This window comes from Tripterygium wilfordii, chromosome 3 (assembly GCF_013401445.1).
Source record: "Tripterygium wilfordii isolate XIE 37 chromosome 3, ASM1340144v1, whole genome shotgun sequence".
In the NCBI taxonomy this organism is placed as follows: Eukaryota; Viridiplantae; Streptophyta; class Magnoliopsida; order Celastrales; family Celastraceae; genus Tripterygium; species Tripterygium wilfordii.
This window is the reverse complement of record NC_052234.1, coordinates 12,064,598-12,087,068: the sequence shown is the minus strand read 5'-3', so window position 1 is coordinate 12,087,068 and position 22,471 is coordinate 12,064,598. Positions and strand designations below refer to the sequence as shown.

The window sequence follows — 22,471 nt, the reverse complement described above, 5'->3', positions numbered from 1 at the left end:
TTTTCTTTTCTAAGGGTTTTAGGGTTTCTTTTCTAGTATATATACTCCTTTAAATTGTAATTTGGGACACACTTGAATTCGAGATTTGTTCTCAAATTCTGTGAGTTTACTTGTTTTTCAAGGTATCGACAAAGATCGTACCTTCTATTAGTTTTTGTTCTGCGTTAGTTGGTATCGGAGTGAGGCTTTCCCTTGTTCAATGGCAGAGAACGTAGGCAGAAACAACAACCCGGTTGACGGAGATCGCGGGGTTGGGGCCCTGTGGGAGGCGTTCAAGGGGTTACGTGATGAACAGGGAGCTGAGCAGCGGGAGTTACGTGAACAACTGCAATCTGTTCTACATCAAGATATCTCAAGCTTCACCTGTGAGATCTGCATAGAACCCATGTTAGAGAGCAAGATTCATGAACAAAAATCTCTGTACACACCCTTTTTGCCAGGACTGCATATCCAAATACATACAAGTCAAGGTCGAAGAAGACGGTATTACTTCTGGTGGCAACATCAACTGCCCTGGAGTGAACTGTCCATACCTTCTTGATCCTCTCTCCTGCAGGGACATGATCGCACCAGGAGTGTTCTTAAGATGGTGTGATCTTCTCTGTGAATCTGCTGTTTTAGAATTTGAGAGGAGTTATTGCCCTAACAGGGATTGCTTGGAATTGGTTTTGAATGAATGTGGAGGAACAGAGAGAAAAACCAAGTGTCCAAAGTGTAAGCAAGTCTTTTGCTTCCAGTGTAAGACAGAATGGCATGCCGGATTCGGATGCGAAGAGAGCAGAGACAGGAATGATGTTCTGTTCGGTGAGCTCATGGAAAAGAAGAAATGGAGAAGATGTCCTCATTGTGGTCACTGTGTTGAGCGTCTTCACGGTTGTTCTGTTGTCAAATGCAGGTATGCAATCTCTTCCTCTGTCCGTCTCTGTCTCTCTGTTTTTTCTCATTGGTGAAATCCAATTTTGAATGCAGATGCAAAACCCTGTTTTGCTATCATTGCGGGGGAAAAAAGCTCTCAACATTGCACAACGGATGTCGGTGCAGTTTTGTCCAGCAAGTTAATGCGACTTGTAGAGACCATTTCATATTCATTGCTGCCTTTGCTATTATCATTCTGCTTATGTTCTTGATTTCGTACTTCTCACCACATCCGCGTGGAGATCAAACCTAGCCGAACCCGTAGCGGGTATATGTATTAAGTATGTGTATTTACTTACATACGTAGGTTGGACAAGCAGAATTGAAAATTTACATGCTTCAAGTGTACTGGGGCCCCCCGCGTTCATTCAAACAACAAGAGCTCCACTCTGCTCAACTGGTAAACTGGAGTGGTTGATCCATTACAGCAAAGACAAAAATACAGAGGCCCATTGAGAGGGAAAAGATTAGAACACCATAGTCTGAAAGATGAAACCGGCATGGCATGAGAACACAAGACCTCCTTGAATGATTACTAGTTTCATATAAGGCAAAAATGACAAATGGTTTCTTTACATTCTCTTTCTATTCAATTTGGTTAACAAATAGAGATACAGGGGATGGCATATAAAACAAGAAGAAGAATATGAGAAATGGCCCCCCGAGTAAACATATTGAAGAAGCCGTTTCTGAAGTCGCCACTTGATCAACCCTACCTCCATCGATGGAAACAAAAAGAATAGGCGAAACAAAAATCAATCCCAGCTATCAAGGATCACACTCTGCGTGCAGCATATTGGTTATCTTTTCGAGTCAAGACTGCAAAAAATAGTAATCAAGGGTATAGGCACGAATATCTGAAGGGCTTGTACCGGGTTGCCGACAATTTTTTAAAGAGAATCAAATTACACTAATAAGCTAATCCAAAATATGTCGCGGATTTAGTATGCAATAACATTGCTGCTAAGAACCTTACTTTCCGTGTTGAAAGAGCTTAAATTTCTAAGCAAAACCAACTTTAATCATTTTCACACAATCATAGAAGTTACATTCATTTAGCTGCTGCAAACCATTTACAGATGAGAAGATTGATTAATAACAGAAGGGACAAAACGAGAAGGAAGTGAGTGAGTCTCCAAAGTGGAATAGCCGATTCAGGAGTGGGGAGCAGCGGAAACATTAAGTATTTATGTTAGGACTTTGTTGGGGAACTGGAGTAAACCCTCTCCTTAACTCCGTCAATCCTTCATCTTTTCCATCTTAGCAAACAAAGTCGACGATTACTGCTATCCACTGTGGGGTTTTTCTATATCATAAACTGTCATGTAGTGGACTTATTATCACTTCTCCGACCAAGGAAAATCATTATGGAACAAGCAAATAAGAGAAATCGGCCGAGAGTTATGGAAGTAGGCGTATGTTATACAGGCCCTAAACCTAAGAGTGACAAAAACAAAAAACAGCAATAGGTTTTATTATATAATCAGGATTTTAAACCCTAAGTAAATAATCCATTACGACAGCTATGTTGAAACTAGATTCAGTTACAGACACACGAATATCACCATCCCTGATTTACTAACATGTTTTGGAATATGGTTAATTTAACACCTGGATGGCATGACAAGATTATCTGGAAAATCCCAAATATTTTGGACAAAACATGATATGATTACTTCATTGATCTAATGCATCCTTAACCATATGAGTAACTTTTTAAATTCTGCCAGTTTCCACAACCACAGCAGTGAGAAAAAGAGGCTTCTTTTCCAGCTCTAAAATTAACAATACAAGAAAAGATTTTGAACTCCCCTCACTCAAAGGAATTTCAAGTAAATATTTACATAATTCCAACTGAAAAAGAAGTAAATACCTTTTATTGATGGTACCATAGTGAAACTTCAACCTTCCAGTCTTCAAATCCTCAACATGCTGAAACATCAAGAAGAAACAACAACAACAAATATATCAGAGCATAAAAAAAAGAAGTTCTTATGAATTACGGTGCAAGACAGGCTCCTACCAAATTTAAGGTCACTGACATTGATGAGAATGCCAAAGAAAGGTATACCCTCAAGTGCAAAAAGAAGGCATTCTAATGATTCTGGGCCTGGTGAGAAGTTCGGCTTCTTCAGCCTTGCTAAGAAAATGATGTAAGTCTGCCCCAGAAAGGAATAAACCAATAAACAAATATCTTCAATGGCTAAAAAACAAATCATAAGAATAAGCTGAAGCTGCTCTTCCTTACTTGGCCAATAAGAGGCATGTCCAATTGAGCAAAGGGCGACAGAACTTCCACTTCTGCACGTGCTTCCTCCCAGGTTTCCCTCATTGCCCCTTCTGCAGCTGACTCCCCATTTTCCATATAACTAGCAGGAAGAGTCCAGTGTCAACAACGCCAAATTACTAAATTGTTTCTGGTTAGCATTGAATTTAACAAGAAAATCCACAATACGTGGGTCCTCCTCCAGATATAAAGAAGTTCAAGCACATATATACATACCAAAGACCATAAGATGGTTCAATATTATGCTTGCAAAGCAGGACCTTGTTATCATGCTCAATACTTCAATGAGGCATCCCACAACCTGTAAGTATCAGTTTGAAAATAGATAAAGAGATTTCTAAAGCATCAGAAGTGTGAAATATTTCATGGAAAAAGCACTATGAAAAGTAGTAATCCAATACTATTACACGCACGATTGCTAATTCCAAATATCTTTGAATGAGAAACTTTTTTATTTGAAGCGAGAGACCCTTTTTAAAGATAAGAAACTATAAAAATAAACAGAAAAGACTGTCCAACACAAAATAAAACTTCTTACGTTACAAAAATTATGATAGTCGTGATCAACTGTCTCCACTCAAATAGCTTCAATTGTCAAATGAACTTCTATTTAAAAGTATGAGCTTTTGACCTCTTCTAATTCAAATCAATAGGAAGTTCAAAAAAATGTGGACCATAAGTCCATACCATTTTTGGATTTTCGTAAGTAATTTTTCCACAGAGAGTGCAAATAGCTCTCATCTTCTCCTCCCCATCAGGAATTTCATGCTTTGTTGGACCACCACACCATTGACAGAAATTGATCTTACGAATGTCTGCCTGCATAATGACATAATTTACCAGTCCAATGAATGATTTACAAAATACTAACAAAATGTGAAGGAATATATCGTAAGTTGAGGGATTCTTGTTGTATGAGAACAATCAATAGAAGAATATAAGCTACAAGCTTTCAATTCCCCTGAATCTTTCACCAGCACCACAAAGAATTGAAACAGGAATGACAATGGTTGAAAGATTTATCAAGAAAGTACAAGCATTTATCTATGTGTCCATGCATGTGGATGGGAAACATCTATATGACAACGAATGTAGCCACAAGTGTCTCCCTCCCGTTGCCCTGATGTCATGGGTCAGGCAACCGTTCAATAGACTGTAAGAAGAAGCTTAAATCAAGTGGTGAACAGACACTTGCAACAATATCAGAAACTGCATGTCAACAAATTAAATGCTTGTACCGGAACGATTTCGACAAATTATCAATAAATTAAAGAATCCTTATATTTGTAATGACTCGAATCAAAAGTTCAAAACCCATCAAAGATCTGAGATACCATTGTAAGAAACTCACAGAAACTCGGACAGCAACTGGAGATGTATTATCCGGCTTTGTCTCGGACAGGGTTGACTGTGCTCGAGTCGCCATGTACCAGCGAGTCCTACGGGTCGAAATTGCGGGCAAGGGCAAAGAAGGGTTGATGGGTCTTCTTGTTCCACAACCAGAATATGATAAAGAGTAGATGGAGATTGAGACGAAAGTGTTGTGATGAGGTTTTCTCCACTGACAAGCCGCGAACGCAGATGGTGAAGCCAGCATCTGAAATGTCTTGAGGATTCTATGTCATGTGTAATTCAAATTCTTGGATCATATGCACCATTTAGTTGGAAAATATTTTGTCAGAAAAAAAAAAACTGTAAATTTTAAAAATAAATAAATAAAATAATTGGGGATTAGGTATAACTACTTCTCTCTCTCTCTTTGCGCCGTACACAATCCTCATCCACTTCAACAATTGCAGCTTCCGTAGCTAAGGATTCGTCCGAATCTGCCCGGCCCGTCTGTTGATCCTCCATGGGCCGGCCATCGCGTGAGCTCATCCACTACCCCATCGCCTGCTCGAAGACCTATACATCTTTCCAGTCTCTGAGAAAAGACAGAACAACCAGGAGTCAACTAGTTGAAGGTAGTATTACTATTATCAGCTGATATGGCTTAAGAAGTTTTCTCCATGGAAAAGAAAATAGTCAATGTGGATCTGTACTATATCTAATCTTCCATGTTGACAATGTCAATTCAATCAAGAAAACACATTTGATGATCACGCATCCTCGAATTAGAACCAACCAAGGACAACTCTTACGAATTGACATCATCTGACCAAATCAACCATTTTTATAGAACACGATTATGGAGAACAAACATTAGGAAAATGTGAGCTGAAGTTGAAAGATTTTTATATTATTTCGTTGAAAAAAGCTTCGATATTCAAATGCCATCATCCCTTCTTCTTTTTTTGCTGAACCAAAGGACACCCATTTGGGCAAAACGTTCCAACGAACAAAAAAAAATGATGATGTTATAAGAATTACTGTATTGAAGAATCACAGACATGTAGATGCTCAATAAGGACTCTGTTGCACCTCCTACAGAATTGAAAAAAGACTCGAAGTCTATTCTTTACAGGCATAAGAACGGAACATCTTTGATTCTAACATGATACTCAGCTTGCATATGTTGATATGAACCAAACCAGATACAATCCTCTACCTCTAATCACACAAAATTACAACATTGATGAATTTAGTAGCTATATATCTGAACTTAATTCTGCTTGATTTTAAGTCCTGAAACCATATTATCTATTTATCTCCCATCCATATCCGAAAATGGAGCCAGTTGTCCTCCAGCCAGAGAGCAGTCAGAGGCATTGAAAGATGGAGGCATGGCTGGCCACACAAAGTTTGGCCTTTTTGTGGGCACATTTGGTGGAGCTGCTTCTCCTGTAAGGACTTGCAAAACAGTTTTCATGGAGGGCCTATGGTGTGGGTTTGGATGGCAACAACCCAAACCCAGAAGAAGCATACATTCCACTTCTTCTACTTGATATTCTTCTTCCAGTTTGGGATCAACCCCATCAAGAATCCTCCCATATCCATAAAGCTCCCACAGCCAATTTGCAATGCCGCTGCTGTAATCGCTGTCCAGGATTTGATTACCGGGTTTTCTTCCGCAAACAACTTCCATGACTAGAACCCCAAATGCATAAACATCTGTTTCAACAGTTGCTCTGCCTGTAAGAATACTCTCTGGAGCCATATAGCCTGGTGTTCCTGCAATCTCTTTTGTTGAATGGTGCGTTTGGTCACTCTTTAGGATAGTACGAGCCAGACCAAAATCTCCAAGCTTGGCATTGAACTCTGAATCCAACATTATGTTGCTGGCCTTTATGTCCCTATGAAGAACTCTATTTTTGCAGCCGTTATGGAGATAGTCTAATGCCTGTGCAACTCCATATATCACACTTACCCTTGTCTCCCACTTCATTGTTGCAGACATGGATCCTTCTACGCCGATCTTTTTGTCGCTGAATATGTATTTGTCCAGGCTACTATTTGGCATCAATTCATACACTAGGAGGAATTCACGGCTTTCATAGCACCATCCAATCAACTTCACAAGATGTTTGTGATTGAGGTTGCCTATTGTTTTGACTTCTGCAATGAATTCTTGCTTGCCTTGCGTGGATTTCTTGGAGATTCTTTTGACAGCTACCTCCTTGTTATTCAGAGTTCCTCTATAGACTGTCCCAAATCCACCTTTCCCAAGCTTGTTCTTGGGGTTGAAATTCCCAGTTGCCCTTTTAAGTTCTTTCAACCGGAACTTCAGCGGAGCCATTGATGAGCCTTTAATTTCTTCTTCTACGTTGTCATATGAATCTACCAACTGCTTTTTCCTATATATCAACTTCCACAACAACAAGAAAGCAATACTCATCAAGAGGATTGTTACCAGTGGAGCTGTGATATAGACCCACAACAGTTTATTAGATCCATCACCTATATCAGATCCTTGAAACACCCATGATTTCACACAATTCAATTGAGTGACACTGCTTGTTGAAGCAGAAAATCCCACAAAAACATTCTGTGGAAGATAGGCAGAGAGATCAATGGACTCAGAAAATGCTTGATTCCTTCTGCTCACGACTCCGTCTTTGTCTCTCAAAGAAACAAAAACAGTCATGTTCTTGCCATCATATATAACATTCACTAAGGTATCATTACCAGCAGAAAGATTAAGACCAAAGTTAGTCAATGAGACCTGCTTGATTGAATTAATACTATTCACATCAAGCCCAACATGGTTATCATCCAAGTCTTCTGTGTAGCTCTTCCTCGTGTCGAATTCTACTGCAACTATATTGGCAGTACCAGATCCGTTAGTCTCAGCATTTACAATCCCAAGCCATTGTCCTTCACTATTTTGAGGGAGATTGTGATCTGCAGCTATTATAAAGGCCAAGCCTTCACCTCCTGGAACAGTCTGAGGGCTGATATTGATAACAAAGGTGGAGTTAAAAGAAGCTCTGGTGATGCCTTTGTTCTCGCTCCACAGCTTGAATTGCTTTCCGTATAAGGCTCGCCCGGACATATTGACGATTAAAGCTCCATTACTAACATCAGGTGTTACTTGGATGGCATTGAGAACTATGTAGGAGTTATTTAGAATGAAATCAGCCTTGTCGTCGTCTTGGAAAGAAGGTTGATAACTGGTATTAAGGCCTTGTGCTTGTGAAAGAGCACAACCCATGAGGAAGGCCAGCACCAGAATCATGAATAGGAGAGAAAAGTGCATACTCATGAAACACAGAGAGATTGAACCCTTGATGGATGAAGTGAGATAATTTCTGAAAAGGTTGGACTCCAAAAAGGAGGATCAAGGAGTGAATTTCAAAGTTTGTGGAAGAGAACCTTTCCTGGAAAATACTGAAGGTGGGGCCTGGGGGCAATGCAAATATCAGAATATTGACTGGTACAAGCCAGGAATTTTTCAATTCAATCAAACTCAAGCTCATCTCATGGCCTAACGTCAATGATCAGTAATAAACAATAAGGAGTCGTAGCAGTGATTGCTAGGGTACATACATGTAGCAGTGATTGCTAGGGTACATACATGAGTTGATGAAACCTTCAGTTGAAGGATCAAGGTTAGATTTGTCACATAAACAAAAGAACAATTTCCTTGATACTGTGGGAGATAGAGCCAATAAAAATAGAAAACGAAGAGTAAGAAGAAGAAAAACACATGATTTTCATCTAATAATGGCCGGTTGGTCAAAGTACCTACCAGAATATTTGTCTTCTGTGGGTTTATTGTACATGATTCTCGTCCCCTCTTACCATATGATATTCAAATTGTCATTATCTACGCGTTTAGGGAAAAGTCTATGATTATGAGTCTTAAGAAAATATAATCCAAATGCATCTGATCTTGTTATGAGAATGACGATATAATTTTTAAAGCAATTTCATAATTCTCTATTATATTGTTTATAAGTTTGAATTTTCAGTTTAAAAGGGTAGTTAGCATTTGTCTCTGTCTGCTCTGTTTTTCCTGAAGAAGACCAAGGCATCTACACACAACTGTATACTTAACTACTAAATATAAAAATCAACATCAGAACTCATAAATGTAGCAATCAATGGCACATAAGTAACTGAAACTGTAAATACTTGTAAACAGTACTTGCTCAATGACTAACATCACACATGTAGCAGAATAGGGTCTTCAGCGGAGCGTGAGATGGTGATCATGAACCTCACTCTTTATGGTGACTGACTGGAACAGAAGCATACTCAATGTGAAGACTAAAAGGGCGTCTGAACCTTTTCTTCTACGGTAGCTTCTTGTCCGGACAGTTCAAATGAATGATAAACTTGCACTCAGAGTTGGTACATTCGAATTTCGAAGATTATGCCCCAGCAAGGCTCACCACAGTCGTCACACGCGGGGCGATTCTTCATCATTGCCTTCGTCATCTGGACTAATGTGAGGGGGTGCGGGTGCTTTTCATCGAACAAGTAAGTGCCTCCAAACTTGACAAACGGATACATCCCGAGAGCGCATTTGGGATGAGCATCAAAGTCGCAATTTTCAGAACACCTATAGAACCAATTCATGGGGTCTCTTTCCAATTCACAGATATCACAGTAGTATTCACCAGAATCATCTGAACTATAAATCAGAGCAAGATCATGAGGCCAGTTGTCTTTGTGCTTCACTCTAAGGGGTAGTGTTGCACATTGAAAATCTAAGGTGAAATTGCAATTGAAACATGAGAAATATGATGCCTCCTTTAAGATGACAGGCACCGCAATCAACGAAGCTCTTTCGCTTTCCATGGAAGAGTGAGTGCTTATGTCCTTCATGTTTACCGTAGTATGAAATTGATGCACAGCGAACATCTAGGAAGAAGGGAAAGTCAAATTTGTCGCACATGTAGGCAAAGCCACTGCAATATTGAAAACAAGCATCGCAGATGAAAATTCCAGCAACATTTGGGGCAGATGGAAAGATACTTAAGCCATGTGAGTGTAAACCCGTCTCCAGTATTCGCCAAGGAAGATTGGCACAGGTTTTATGGAGCAAAAAATCACAATCTGCACAAATGTAGCCAGTAGAAGAGATCGGTAGCATGCACGCGTGAGATTGTTTCTGAACTTTAACGTCATTGATAAGGACTAAGTTGTGTTCATGACTGAAGTGTTTGATCTCTGCAGCTATCTTATCCTCTCCAATTTTGATTTCCTTGATTACACAAGTGATTGGATCCACCCATTTTGCTGGCAACATTGCAGGCTCTGTATGATCTTCGTGGACAAAAATGTTATGCCTATCAATATTTCTAATCGCGCAATTTACATGGACAGCAAAATTACATTCTGGACAGTAGTAGCTCCCATAGTCTCTGTTCAATTCAGAATCACAAATTCTACACTTCCATTTCCCTGATGACACACTTTCTTCAAGAAACAAGGAGTGGATCAATGGGTGAGGATGGCATATAGTGTCGATTTTGTTTGGTAATGAAGTGCATTCCTCGTGGAGTATTACTTGACACTTGATGCAAAGATGTGGGGATTGATCTTGATCCCCATCAATACCACATGCATCACAAGTGAAGGAATTTATGGACTTCATTAGCCGGATAAACTGATGACTTTCATTTTCCGGTTCAGCGATGCAGGGCGGGACACATTTGCTGCAAAGTTTGAACTAGCAATGAGAACAACTATAGCTGAATCCAGAGGAAACCCTGCGGCAATAATGACATGGTGAGTTTTCTGCTTCATGTGGCGATACGGCTTGAAGAATAAGAGGGTGTTCGCGGTGAAAAGGGTGCTTAATCTTGGAGGGTAGCTTAGAACATCTCTCATGGAGAAAAAACTCGCATTGGGTGCAACCATAGCTAGGACCTTGATCAATAGGTTCCCTGCAAGCAGTGCAAGAACTTGCTTTGCCATCATTTTTCTTCACTATGTTGTAGAACAAGAGATGGGTGTTAAAATGTTTAATCATCTCTCTGGTGAGCTGCTCCCACACACAGACAGATACACAATGGACACTAAAGGGTTTTCAACAACGGAGTCTCGTCTACATCTTTTGGTTGTATATTATCATTCCTACATAGATTAGGAACCCAAAAATCAACTGATTAGTGGCCAAAGCATATGGTTTCTAAATTAATACGATGAACTGAAGGTCAACCACAACCTTGCTTCTAATAATTGAGATTCTCTATGCCTATTGCTGGACATGACGTGCAAAAACTTGACAGATTCAAAGCCAATCCTTGTTGCAGAAAGACCAGAGAAAAGGCATGGGAAACAAGTATAGCAAACAAAGTCATGTGGCCAAATATGTAAAACAAAGAGAGTAATGTGGCACAATATGTAAAAAGAGAGAGAGTCGTGTGGCAAACTAGTAAAAATAAAGTTAAATTTACTTATACAGGCTTATTCGGTATTCTAATGATACTACAAGGGTAAACTCGTCATAAGATAACCAAAACCCTATTAACACTGTGCGCGGATAAAAGAGCGTCAGAAACCCTTACTTCGCTTCTCTGTGCCGCCTTGTTGCTGCTGCTGCTGAGACGACAATAGCGAAGAGGCTCCGTCTTTTCTCCTACCGTCCAAAATGGTAAAGTAGTGTTTCGATTTCTGTTTAACACTATGCTGAGTTTGATTTGGCGTCGGTTTGTGTGTTTCTACGTATTTGTGTTTGGACTTGTCGACGTCGTGATCGTAATTTGTGGTTGTGGCTTTGTTTAAGATCATTTGATGTGTTTATATGTAGTAATGTTTGTGCTGTTGCAAATTAATGAAAATCTGTGCGAATTTACAGTCGTTGGTGGCGAACGAGGATTTTCAGCACATATTGCGCGTGCTGAACACAAACGTTGATGGGAAGCAGAAGATAATGTTCGCTCTGACCTCAATCAAAGGTATTGGGAGGCGATTTGCAAACATTGTCTGCAAGAAGGCCGATGTGGACATGAACAAGAGGTCTGACCTATGTTTCCATGTCGTCTTTCTCTGTTTATCTGTTTAGCATTTCAACTGTGTCTCTATTTTTCGTAGCTTTTTTCCCCTGTTTGTAGCTTTTGGTATTGGTAGTGTGCAATTAGAATAAGTTAGTTTCAATCGTGTGGAATTTCGATCTGAGGAGCTCTCATGAATCATGATTGTGAATAAGCTTTACTGGTGTTTACAGTTTGGAGTGTCCAACTTTTAGTTTTTGAGGATATGGTTTTGTGTTTTCCTGATTTGAAGTGCTCTTTCCTTGTTTTATTTAGCTTTCTTTGAAGTTGGCATAGTATCATTTGTCAACCATTTAGTACAAACGCTTGAATGTTTTTGTAATTTATTATAATGTGGGGAACACTTATGATCCTGATTTCCCTGAACAGCATTAAGCCATTAATTCAGATTTGAAATTCTGTGGTATGCAAGTCGCGACTAGCTTTTTTATTTTTGTTGATCGTACTATGATCTTAATTGCATGTTTTAAGTTCTGATCCATGATTTATGATTATATTGTTATGAGAGGTTTGCATGTTACTCTTTACATTGTAAATCAGGCTGACTTGGATGGATTATAAACATTGTTGACTGTGAGTGCTAGTTTTGTCACTTCAATTATCTTAATTATTGTCATCACTAACAGGGCTGGTGAACTTACTCCTGCCGAGCTGGACAATCTAATGGTGGTTGTTGCTAATCCTCGACAATTCAAAATCCCGGACTGGTTTTTGAATAGGCAGAAGGATTACAAGGATGGGAAATATTCTCAGGTTGTGTCCAATGCCCTGGATATGAAATTGAGAGATGATTTGGAACGGTTGAAGAAGATCAGGTAACTTCTTTTTTCTTCATCTTTCCATTATAAGAAAGATTTCGGATATTGTTTCTGGTTACTGTGAGAACTAATATATCTTCTTAGCACGGATGGCAGAATTACATTGTTACTTTGCATTTTGTTACAGCCATCGTTTTTTAACTTGGTAGTGATTCTTATCTTTTTGACCGTGGGCAATTGTGTTTTATTCTGTGATATTGGCTGCTGGTCAGGAATACTTATCGGCTTTGTGTTTTAAAAGGAGTTAATAAAATGAAATTTTGCGGCCCAAAGATAACTTCTTGCTTGGTATTGCTGCATAATAGTAGAGAGACTTTAGGAACCGATGCTTTCTTATACTTTTGTTAAGTGTTGGTCGCCTTTAGTTTCATGGAATCTGATTGAGGTTGTGCGAATATATAGTGGAAATGTTTGTTTGTGGTTGGGTGTCAGGTCGATATGATTGCTGATTTTGAACGTAGGACTCCAATAAACCCACTACTGGTATCTGGCTATGATTATCTGCATGAGTGAGCCCTTGTAATGTTAATAAATTTAATTTTCGTGCAATCTCTGGGGCTATGTCTCTTAGTAGATTGATATTTGTAATCGTGAAGGCAATAGAACTGTTGTCATATTGTTGCTTGGTATAATTGAGCTCGATTGTTTATTGTCTGAGCATGTTTTACTTTTGCATACTTGTGAAAACCTTGGCTGTTGTTTTGATGTTCTTCTGTTTTGGCATGAGTTTTGATTTGACAAGGCTTGAATAGAGCTTTTGGCTAACATGGACAATGCTTTGCAGGAACCACCGTGGTCTGAGGCACTACTGGGGTCTCCGTGTCCGTGGTCAGCACACCAAGACCACTGGTCGCAGAGGGAAGACTGTTGGTGTCTCAAAGAAGCGTTGAGATATTAATCTTTTACTGGCAATGCTAGTCCTACATTAGTGGATTGTTTTTGCATCAGACAGTTTTGAAATTGTGAACTCTTCTTATTACCCGTATCGTTCAATTGCTTAGATTTGGCTTTGTCTATGAATTATTTGCATTTCAATTGCATGTCTGGAATTCGGCTGTGTTTCTTAATGTTCTTATGGCATTTACGTACTAAACGGCTAGCTGCTGAACACTGATCTACTTAAATGCATCTAGAGGATTGATTGTAAGGTCTCATGAATGAGAGACCTTAAGAAAAGGTCCTTTTGCACTGCTTTTTTATTATATTTGAGCAGGTGTTTTGTCATAATAAGAGCAATTGATTGTCGCCTAATTGTGCTCAACCTCCACCTATTGCAAAAGTTTGATGCAAAGAATCAACCACTCTTTACCAAACCCATACAGGATTTCTGGAGACCAACCACTCAAATTAAATCTCATTTTGTGGTTTTAATGTATGATTACAACAATCAGAAACATTAATCTTGCTTCTGCAATTGGGGAATTCCCAGTTCAGTGCCACCTTCCATGATACAAAATGCCCAAATGTGTCTACCGTTGTGAGAAATGTGGTTTCAACAGGCTCTGCAGTCCGACAGCCGGATTAAGAACATCCTTATAATCATATATGTTGGTTAATGAACCTTGATCCAACAATTACTTTGTTAATCTTCAAGCCAATCAAGGGGTAGCTGTAGTCACACCTTGGTTTTTTCTAAAGACACTCCGACTGATTTTTATAAGAGATTATCAACTGAGATTGGGGTGTCTTTACAAAAAAATCGATTTGTGACTAAAGCTAGCCCCAATCAAGGCCTTCTCCAATCGGGCCAACACCTTTTTCCAACAACTGGTGCCGCCACGCTCTCCATTGACAACAGTTTAATTAAAGTTACTGTGGCTGGGCCTAACCACTCTTGGGCCAATACACATGAATCATCTTTTGCGGCCCACCATTTCGTGCAAGGCCTCTTATCGACCTTTAATCAAAGCCCTCCAATTTCTATCAAAATTAGGAATCGTACGCGAAGTACTCAACCGACCGTTGATTCACAATCTTGACAACCCAGAGAGGATTTATTAGGTTACGAAGCTCTACAGTCGATTATTTCTCCGTCTCCCTTGTAGCGTTGAGACTGGATTGATTTTCACAATCCACGCACGCGCATCTCGCTCGCTCTCTCCGGACGGGATCGCTACCGCTTGTCAACGGGGAGGACCATACATGGCGAGTAAACTCGGAGCCAACTCCACTCCGAGTCTCGAACTATTCTTGGGCTGATAATCAAGATCGTCCCTTTACAAGCAAGGTATTCAAATCCTACTCCTTCGGCTCTTCTTTTTAACTATAACTTGCTTATACTTTATTGCAAATCTCGAATTTTAACTGAGTGTCTTTAATTGATAAATTGGCTTTGCGAAAGGCACCATTATGGTGACCAAAACTAGGGTTTCGTCTTGTTTGGGTTTTCGTCTATGCTATAAAGTTGAGGGTTTTAGTTTGGTCTTCGTTTATTTCGAGATTAATTGGGTTATATTGATATGGGTCTGTCTAATTGCAGCTGATGATATGTTATTCTGCTTCATTTTGTACTCTGAAGGAGTGGGGTTTATTGAATTCAATGATAAAGTTAGGGTTTTCACCTGGGTTCTTTTGATGGTGGGTAATTGAGATCTTTCTTTCGCTGCTGGTTGTTATAATGATTTGGAAGTGGAGGGGAATTTCATGTGTTTGTTCAGTTGTCTGAAACTAAGGGGTTTTGATCTGCATTGATTCAATTTTGTGAGGAAATTGGGGGGTTTGAATTGTAATTGTAAAATATGGTTGAGGAGTCATCTGATATTATGAACCTTGATTTGAATTTGGGTCCTGGACCTGAGGCTGGCTCAGGATCAATAACTGGTGAAGCGGTGAATCCAAATGATTGGGTTGTTGAACCCTTTAATAGAATTAGGGAGGCTGTTAGTAGGCGTAGGGCTCGCCAGCGGTGGCGATGGCGACATGTCCGAATGTCACCTGAAGCGCAAAACCTATCAATGGAATTGAATCAATTGATGGGTAATTCTGGCAATATGACCACATTACATGCAGGTGAGGGCAGTGTTGCTGCTGAGGATAGAACAACTGAGGTACCAAAAATGTGTGAAACCAACAACGGGTTCTTGGAAGATGAGGCGTCGGAGAAAAAGGATGATGTTGTGAAGGGTGTTGGAAATGATGGGAGCTTTTTTGATTGCAATATATGTTTGGACTTGTCTAAGGATCCCGTTGTAACTTGTTGTGGGCACTTGTTCTGTTGGTCGTGCCTATATCTGTGGATACATGTGCATTCAGATGCAAAGGAGTGTCCCGTCTGCAAGGGAGAGGTGACCATGAAGAATGTTACCCCGATATATGGTCGTGGGAGCAATAATCATACCCTTGAGCCAGAGCAGGATCCAAAACTTAAAATTCCTCTTAGGCCCCATGCACGACGGGTTGAGAGTTTGAGGCAAACCATTCAGAGGAATCCTTTTGGTTTCCCAGTGGAGGAGATGATTCGACGACTTGGAAGTCGATTTGACCTTGCAAGGGATTTGACTCCTCCACAGGATCCCAGCAATGAACGTGAAACTGCAGAGAGAACTAATTCCTTGCTCAACAGGTTTTTGACTTCTAGAGGGATGCGTACGGAACAAAGTCCTGCTGCCCCACCTGAGGAAGTTGTAGATTTAATACAGAGCAGCTCCAGTGGCCCTGAGGCAGGGCAATCTTCACGCCTTCAGTCTCTGCTACTTCGAAGAACCCAATCACAGTTGCAAAGAGCTACAACAGTCTCTTCTCTATCCACTGCTTTGAATTCTGCTGAAAGATTGGTTGAAGCTTATTTTCGAAGCAATACTGTTGCTAGACATCAAGAGCAGTCACAACCAGTTGACGATAGAGATTCCTTCTCGAGCATAGCTGCTGTTATAAACTCAGAGAGTCAAATTGACACTGCAATGGAAATCGACTCTTTGGTAACCCTTTCCACTTCATCTTCTAGAAGAAGAAATGAAGCTTCAAGGGTTTCAGATGTGGACAGCGGGGATTCTCGTGCTCCCAGAAGGAGACGGTTGAACTAGCAAGAATTTGTCTAAATAATCTCATTCTGGGAATAATCCAACCCCCTGCCCAAAGTATGTAAGATTCAAACAACGGTTGAAGCCGATGCCTCGGTATGTATTCATATATCATCCTACAAATTATGACTTTTATGCTACATTGGTTCCTTCTCATTAGGTCGCTTTACAAGTTTAAAGCCTTTATGTATCATCATCCTCATGTTTAATGGCTTAATGCTGTTGTCATGGTTCAAGTAGTTCTAGTTTTGCATTCTTGTGTTGATGATCCGCTTTTTCTTTTCTGTTTGCTACCTGCATATTGGTAGCTTCTACCATTCATATGCTTGTGATTCTGGGGAAAAAAAATATTGTCCTGCAATAACATCAATATTTGTTTTGGAAGGTTTTTCCTTGTGTTTTTTGTTTTCTGGTGGCGTTGGCTTTCTTGTTTCTTCTAATGTGAGCTCGAATTGCATCAGAACCCAAAAGCCAATCAAAACTGGGCTTGGGCTTGGGCTTGGGCTTGGGCTTGGGCTTGGGCTTGGGCTGGGTTGGGCTTGCATTTTTACTTGTCTCCTACTGCATTCAGAAGGAAGTCCGGTTTGACTAGTCTGGTCTAGTCATCTAGAGGCCGCCCATCAGGCCCATATGAAAAGCTTCACGGGAAAGCCTCTAGGCCCATGGGAGATATTAATTGGGCCATACCGAAATCCAACCCAAAATAAGCCCAGTGCCCACTAACTGAATAGGGTCATCAGGGAAACAGTAGCTCTTTGTTTTTTTCTTTACAAAGTCCACAAACATATATAATATATTGGATGCTAAAAGCAAAGGGAATTAATTAAGATGGAAGTGGAATCCAATGATTGCAAGTGAATGGATTATGACAATCATCGTAGTCACTAGAATGCAACTTATTTGATTATTTTAAGCATGAAATTATAAGGATGATTGATGATGCTGATGATTATGATTATGATAATGAAAGAAAAATCATGACAAAGGTAATAATTGTGTCTCAGATAGGGAACAAAGATTCTTCCTATGTTCCATTACTTTTTTATTCATTCTGTCTTTCCTTCGGCATGCATGCCTTAATCATGCTAATCATGAACTAATTAACAATTTAATTTGTCTACAAAAGCATATGCTTTTGGGCCAACTTTTATACCTAGTTCAATTGCTACTATATATTATTCAATGAAGGGATATAAGAGGGGTTTTTTCTTTTCTCCGAGGAAGCACTCTATCAACATATCATTCGGATAATTGAGTGAGCGTAAACTTTGGACTATAAGAATAGATTGCATTATCATGTTGACAACAACTAAGACTGGGCCGAAATTCATGGGAATAGGGATCCAAAAGTAAGACCAACACATGGAATCACAATTCTACAAAAAAAAAAAATATTAACTGTTTGGTTAGGAAAAGAAATGTTGATTGGGAAGAAAAATAATTTACAAAGACATAACTCCACATACTCTGCCACTTCACACAAGTCATCATTACCAAAATTGACTGTGACTCATGATTCCATGAAGCAGCCTCTCCATGGCTCTTGATATTTGAACTAATGCTTTTATCGAGAAGTTAGTACTAGCTGTCACAACCAACACTGACCACCTGATCTCTCTTGGATCAGCTTTGATTTGTGGAGTTTTATTAATGTGGGAAAATTAGGCCCTAGTTAACAAAGGGAAAAAAAAAAAAAAAAAAAAGAGCAAAGCGAAGCCATAATAATACAAATACAATCACTTCACAATAATTTCCGATGGGGTGGAGGGGGGCTCGGCTTGTGGTACAATACAAAGAGGTCCCACAGAGATGGGGTATTTATTAATTTAATTCTTACCTAAAATTAAGAAAGGGCAAAAAAAAAAAAGAACCAATGACAAATGATTGCAGCTGTAATATACTGTTTCCTTAGGACACTGCACACTGTGCTGTCTGTCTGTCCCTACCCCTCTCTCACGTCATTTCTTTGACTCTTGCCCCCCACACTACTACTGTCATTTACTCCGCTCACGTGACCTCCCCCCATAACCATAACATTATTGCATGCCTAGTCACGTGAATATTGGCTTCGAAGTCAAATACATTTATTAATTATTAATTACTGCCTCTCTATAACACATGTCTATGATATCATGATATTCCTGATGAGCTTCTTCTTCATGGTCATGGATGATTAATTGAAGAATTCTTGACAATCAATATGAGAACAAACAAACTCCCCCCAAATTCTTCCCACTTTTAGGGGAAATGGACTCCTTAATATAAAGTATAATAAACCACTTAATCCACTAATCAAGTATTAACAACTATGGTTCGTTCAATCAATTGACAATAATTAACTTGAAATAATTAATTAAGCCTTGACCAAATCACTTAACTAAAAGTAATTAAGTAGTTGATCATGAAGGTATTTTACTTGGGTCCCACTTAATAATTTTACTCCTATTGAATATTGAATATTGATCATCTCTCTCTCTCTCTCTCTCTGAAGCCTATCATTAAAGCCTGCATGATTTCAATTATTGCAATGATCCCAAAAGCATGACATATCTTACCCAATCACATCCACCTCCCCATCAACCCACGCGCACCCAAAGCCCCACCTCCACCACCAACAAAAAAAAACCCTAAATTCAGGGATCATTGGATTCCCATATGTGGTCTTCAATGCGTTCTTATTTCTTTTTCAGCTGCTTAAAAGACACAAAAGAGTGGTTCCCTTTAATTAATTAATTCTACAAATCATACTTTTCTTGAACAAGTAAAAGATGGTCTCTTTGTCTCCTAAACATAATAACATAATGAAACCTAAAAAAGCTAACACTGCTCCCACCAGTTGGGTTTCTCTCTTGGTCAAATCTCGTGCTGTTCTGACCATATCATTTGATTTCCTTTCATTCCTTTCACTTCCCAATGTTTTTTTTTCCCTGTTCACCAAACACGCCTTTGCTTTTTCTCTCTTCTAGTTCTACAAAAGACTCTTTTGGGTTGGTGTTTTGGCCAATTGGATACAGACACGTGGAGAAAAGAGTAGTTAAATTGGGACATTATTGTCTTTCTGTTACCGAGTCAGCGGTCAATAGCCACCGAGTAGGGTCATTTCCACTTCAAAAAAAAACACAAAACGAGTAACGACAGTGCGCCATTATATTATTATTATGTTCATATCTAACCATAATTACTGTAATGATTACAATTATAAACAAAACTAGTCAATGAATGAACATGGACATTGTGGCCCCTAGGCATAGCTTCTGATTTTATTAACACAATTATTTGTTCAATATTAATTACAACGTAACCATCTCATCAACTTAACGTCAATCTAAAGATCCTTCATTCAAACCCCCTATTGACTACTTGTATTAAGGATATTGATAATTGGTGTCTTGTAAGAATACTTGTTAATGATTGACTACGACATATCACAATATATTATGTGATAAATACTCTTTCATCTAATTTTTTAAACTTAAGACACTCTTAATTTTCAGATTTCAATATATATTTTTTTCTTCATTATTTAGTGCCATAACAACGCACATTATCATTTTACTTGAATTAATAGGCGTGCAAATTAATTGACAAGGGAATTCAACTATTCAAGTCACAAAAATCTCTCAATAGTCATTTCAAATCATAACAAAATCTTCTCTCTCTTTTTTTTTTTCTTATCTGGTTGTGTGAACCGTTGTATATTTTTATATGCATTCGCGTGCATTTGTCAAACTATATTTTTCCAACATATTTGTCGGTCAATCTTTATTCTCTGAAAAAGCAAATTAATTTTGTTTTTATAATAGTATTGTTTTGTACGAGTTTGCATTAAAAAGGGTGGATAGGATTTCTTTTTAAAGTTTCAGGTTCTCTTCCTCAAACAACCCATTCAAAGCCTCTGTATACTTTCTTCTTTTTCCTCTCTCGATGGAGCTCGCTTTGAGCTTGGGAGATGCCTCAAAGCCATTGACATTCATTGACAAAAACCCCAAGATGTCAACTACTAAAGATCTGGGCTTTTGCATGGGGTTGGGGACCGGTTCACCTGCTACAGAAGTTCCGGTTCAGCTCGATCTTTTACCTTTCTCTCCGGTTCCCCGCCCGAACCCTCCTTCTCAGCTCCGATTCCCCTGGATCGCCGATCCACATGGGCCTGGCAGAGGGCTTGACGTGAATCGGTTCCCGGGTGGAGTAACAGAGGAGGTAGAGGAAGGGGCGTCTTTGTCGTCTCCAAACAGCACAACGTCGTCGTTTCAGATGGATTTTGGAATCGGGCGAAGCAAGAGAGAGTTGGAGGCTGAGAACGAGAGAACAGGTTCGAAAACAAGTGATGATGAAGAAAACGGGTTGACCCGGAAGAAACTCCGGCTCTCTAAAGAACAGTCTGCTTTTCTAGAAGAGAGCTTCAAAGAACACAATACTCTCAACCCTGTATGTAATTTATTCTCTTTTTTTTTTAGAAAAAAAATTAATTTTCCTTACTTTTAATTGGTTTTAATTAACTTTTAATTAATTTGCAGAAACAAAAGCTTGCTTTGTCAAAACAGTTAAATCTTCGTCCGCGACAGGTGGAAGTTTGGTTTCAGAACCGAAGAGCAAGGTATTTAATTTTGTACTTCTATTATTTGTTCTGATTTATTTTTAAAATTAATTAATTAATTTTGTTTTTGTTTTTGTGTTGATAGGACAAAGTTGAAGCAGACGGAGGTAGATTGCGAGTACTTAAAGAGATGCTGTGAAACATTAACAGAAGAGAACAGGAGGTTACAGAAGGAGCTTCAAGAATTAAGAGCCTTGAAATCTTCTCAATCTTTCTATATGCAACTTCCGGCCACCACACTCACCATGTGCCCCTCATGTGAGAGAGTCGCCACCACCACCGCCGCCGCCTCTACCACCACCAACACTTCGGCGAGCACCGCTGCCTCTACGGCGTTATCACTGTCCAAGCCCAGGCCATATCCCTTCCCTCATGGTTCAATCCACATGTCTCAGGCCCAATCCCAGGCCCACCAAGCTGCTTCATGAGATGAGACGTCTTTGTCTGGTCCAAATCCAAGACATCGTTTATTCCAATTTTTGTAAATATTGTCGTAGGTGTGGAGTTTTTGAGACATGAATTGTTTTTATCTTGTGTCTTGCTTCTTGCCAATGGATCTTTAGCTAGATGAGAGAGATTCAAAGAGTGATATGATGATGATGATGATGATGATGATGATACATTAATTAATTTGTTGACTAATGCAAAATTCAAAGAAGGGTCGTGTAAATATGTACTCTGATTTGGGTGGTTTTGTTACTTGGTGTAAATTATTGCATTTGTCATCAGATTTTGTGTTTCTAAGCTCTCTCTCTCTTATTGTGTATTTGTTCTCATCATTCATCAATGGAGCGACAAATATGTGATCCTGTGGAGGTATCCAAATGGGCCCTTTTGGTGTCCAGCCCGTTGCTTATTAGGCCCACCTCATCGAAGGGCTGAAAAGTTCCTAATGTTGGAAGGTCCATTGCTTGTGAGGATATTTTCATTGGGCCTAAAATTGGAATTGTCTTATGGCCCCATAATTCGGTGTTTTTGTGTAGAAATACCATTTTGTTTAAGAATTTTGCATATAAAGCCAATAAAAGACGATCAGAATCGTGTATTCAGAAGGGATTTGTTTGGAACGTGTGGGTGTAAGTTACAAGGTTGACTTTGGAAAAGTGGTTGTTGAAGACTTGTATCAGAAGCAAGTATATATGGTGCCGAGTCAGACATCAAATTAGTTTGACTGAGGCGGTGATCCTAAATGGTTTGGATGATCAGGCCGTGGGCCTTTCTTGGAGATGCTTCTGGGCCATGGGTCCGTGATTTTAGAGGCCGTCCCCTGTTTGAGCAGTAGTTGGGTTGGACCTGTCAGGCGTCAGCTGCAATGAGCTGTAGAACTAGACCTTCCTGCTCAAGTGAAGTGCGCCATGTATAGTAATTGGCCACTACAATGTCCAAGATGCAAGGATTTCTTTGGAACCCCAGAACCGTGTAAAGATCATATTTGGAGTTTTTTTTTTTTT

General features: G+C 39.5%; 6 protein-coding genes and 1 pseudogene across 13 annotated transcripts; 4 read left to right on the top strand and 3 right to left on the bottom strand.

The window, feature by feature from the left end:
• The first annotated feature begins 126 nt into the window (after positions 1-126).
• Positions 127-1,287, top strand: LOC119995289 (annotated as a pseudogene).
• A 185-nt stretch (positions 1,288-1,472) lies between these two features.
• Positions 1,473-8,123, bottom strand: LOC119995288 (probable L-type lectin-domain containing receptor kinase S.5). Of its 8 annotated transcripts, XM_038841750.1 has the most exons (8): positions 4,948-8,123; positions 4,554-4,841; positions 3,890-4,021; positions 3,419-3,503; positions 3,164-3,284; positions 2,939-3,074; positions 2,789-2,847; positions 1,473-2,233 (listed from the first exon to the last, which is right to left on the bottom strand). In XM_038841750.1, exon 1 carries the CDS (start codon positions 7,842-7,844, stop codon positions 5,847-5,849), a length of 1,998 nt encoding a protein of 665 aa, XP_038697678.1. In that variant the 5' UTR covers positions 7,845-8,123; the 3' UTR covers positions 1,473-2,233; positions 2,789-2,847; positions 2,939-3,074; positions 3,164-3,284; positions 3,419-3,503; positions 3,890-4,021; positions 4,554-4,841; positions 4,948-5,846. The 8 variants fall into 8 exon arrangements, with proteins under 8 accessions (XP_038697678.1, XP_038697677.1, XP_038697675.1 ...); XM_038841749.1 differs by having other exon boundaries at positions 3,419-4,021; XM_038841747.1 differs by having other exon boundaries at positions 3,164-3,503; positions 3,741-4,021.
• LOC119995661 (nudix hydrolase 23, chloroplastic-like) lies at positions 2,612-5,080 on the bottom strand. The gene is made up of 9 exons (XM_038842164.1): positions 4,973-5,080; positions 4,554-4,799; positions 3,890-4,021; positions 3,616-3,690; positions 3,419-3,503; positions 3,164-3,261; positions 2,958-3,074; positions 2,789-2,847; positions 2,612-2,690 (listed from the first exon to the last, which is right to left on the bottom strand). The coding sequence occupies exons 1-9, from the start codon at positions 5,078-5,080 to the stop codon at positions 2,612-2,614; spliced, it is 999 nt and encodes a 332-aa protein (XP_038698092.1).
• An 803-nt stretch (positions 8,124-8,926) lies between the features above and the next one.
• On the bottom strand, positions 8,927-10,184 carry LOC119995660. The gene is made up of 2 exons (XM_038842163.1): positions 9,540-10,184; positions 8,927-9,448 (listed from the first exon to the last, which is right to left on the bottom strand). The coding sequence occupies exons 1-2, from the start codon at positions 10,182-10,184 to the stop codon at positions 8,927-8,929; spliced, it is 1,167 nt and encodes a 388-aa protein (XP_038698091.1).
• An 844-nt stretch (positions 10,185-11,028) lies between these two features.
• On the top strand, positions 11,029-13,578 carry LOC119985857 (40S ribosomal protein S18-like). The gene is made up of 4 exons (XM_038830306.1): positions 11,029-11,186; positions 11,391-11,551; positions 12,213-12,401; positions 13,189-13,578. The coding sequence occupies exons 1-4, from the start codon at positions 11,184-11,186 to the stop codon at positions 13,292-13,294; spliced, it is 459 nt and encodes a 152-aa protein (XP_038686234.1). The 5' UTR covers positions 11,029-11,183; the 3' UTR covers positions 13,295-13,578.
• Positions 13,579-14,407: 829 nt separating this feature from the next.
• Positions 14,408-16,807, top strand: LOC119995011. The gene is made up of 2 exons (XM_038841367.1): positions 14,408-14,631; positions 14,884-16,807. Exon 2 carries the CDS (start codon positions 15,143-15,145, stop codon positions 16,424-16,426), a length of 1,284 nt encoding a protein of 427 aa, XP_038697295.1. The 5' UTR covers positions 14,408-14,631; positions 14,884-15,142; the 3' UTR covers positions 16,427-16,807.
• Positions 16,808-20,255: 3,448 nt separating this feature from the next.
• Positions 20,256-21,764, top strand: LOC119989458 (homeobox-leucine zipper protein HAT14-like). The gene is made up of 3 exons (XM_038834995.1): positions 20,256-20,851; positions 20,941-21,020; positions 21,106-21,764. The coding sequence occupies exons 1-3, from the start codon at positions 20,348-20,350 to the stop codon at positions 21,446-21,448; spliced, it is 927 nt and encodes a 308-aa protein (XP_038690923.1). The 5' UTR covers positions 20,256-20,347; the 3' UTR covers positions 21,449-21,764.
• The last annotated feature ends 707 nt before the right edge of the window (positions 21,765-22,471 follow it).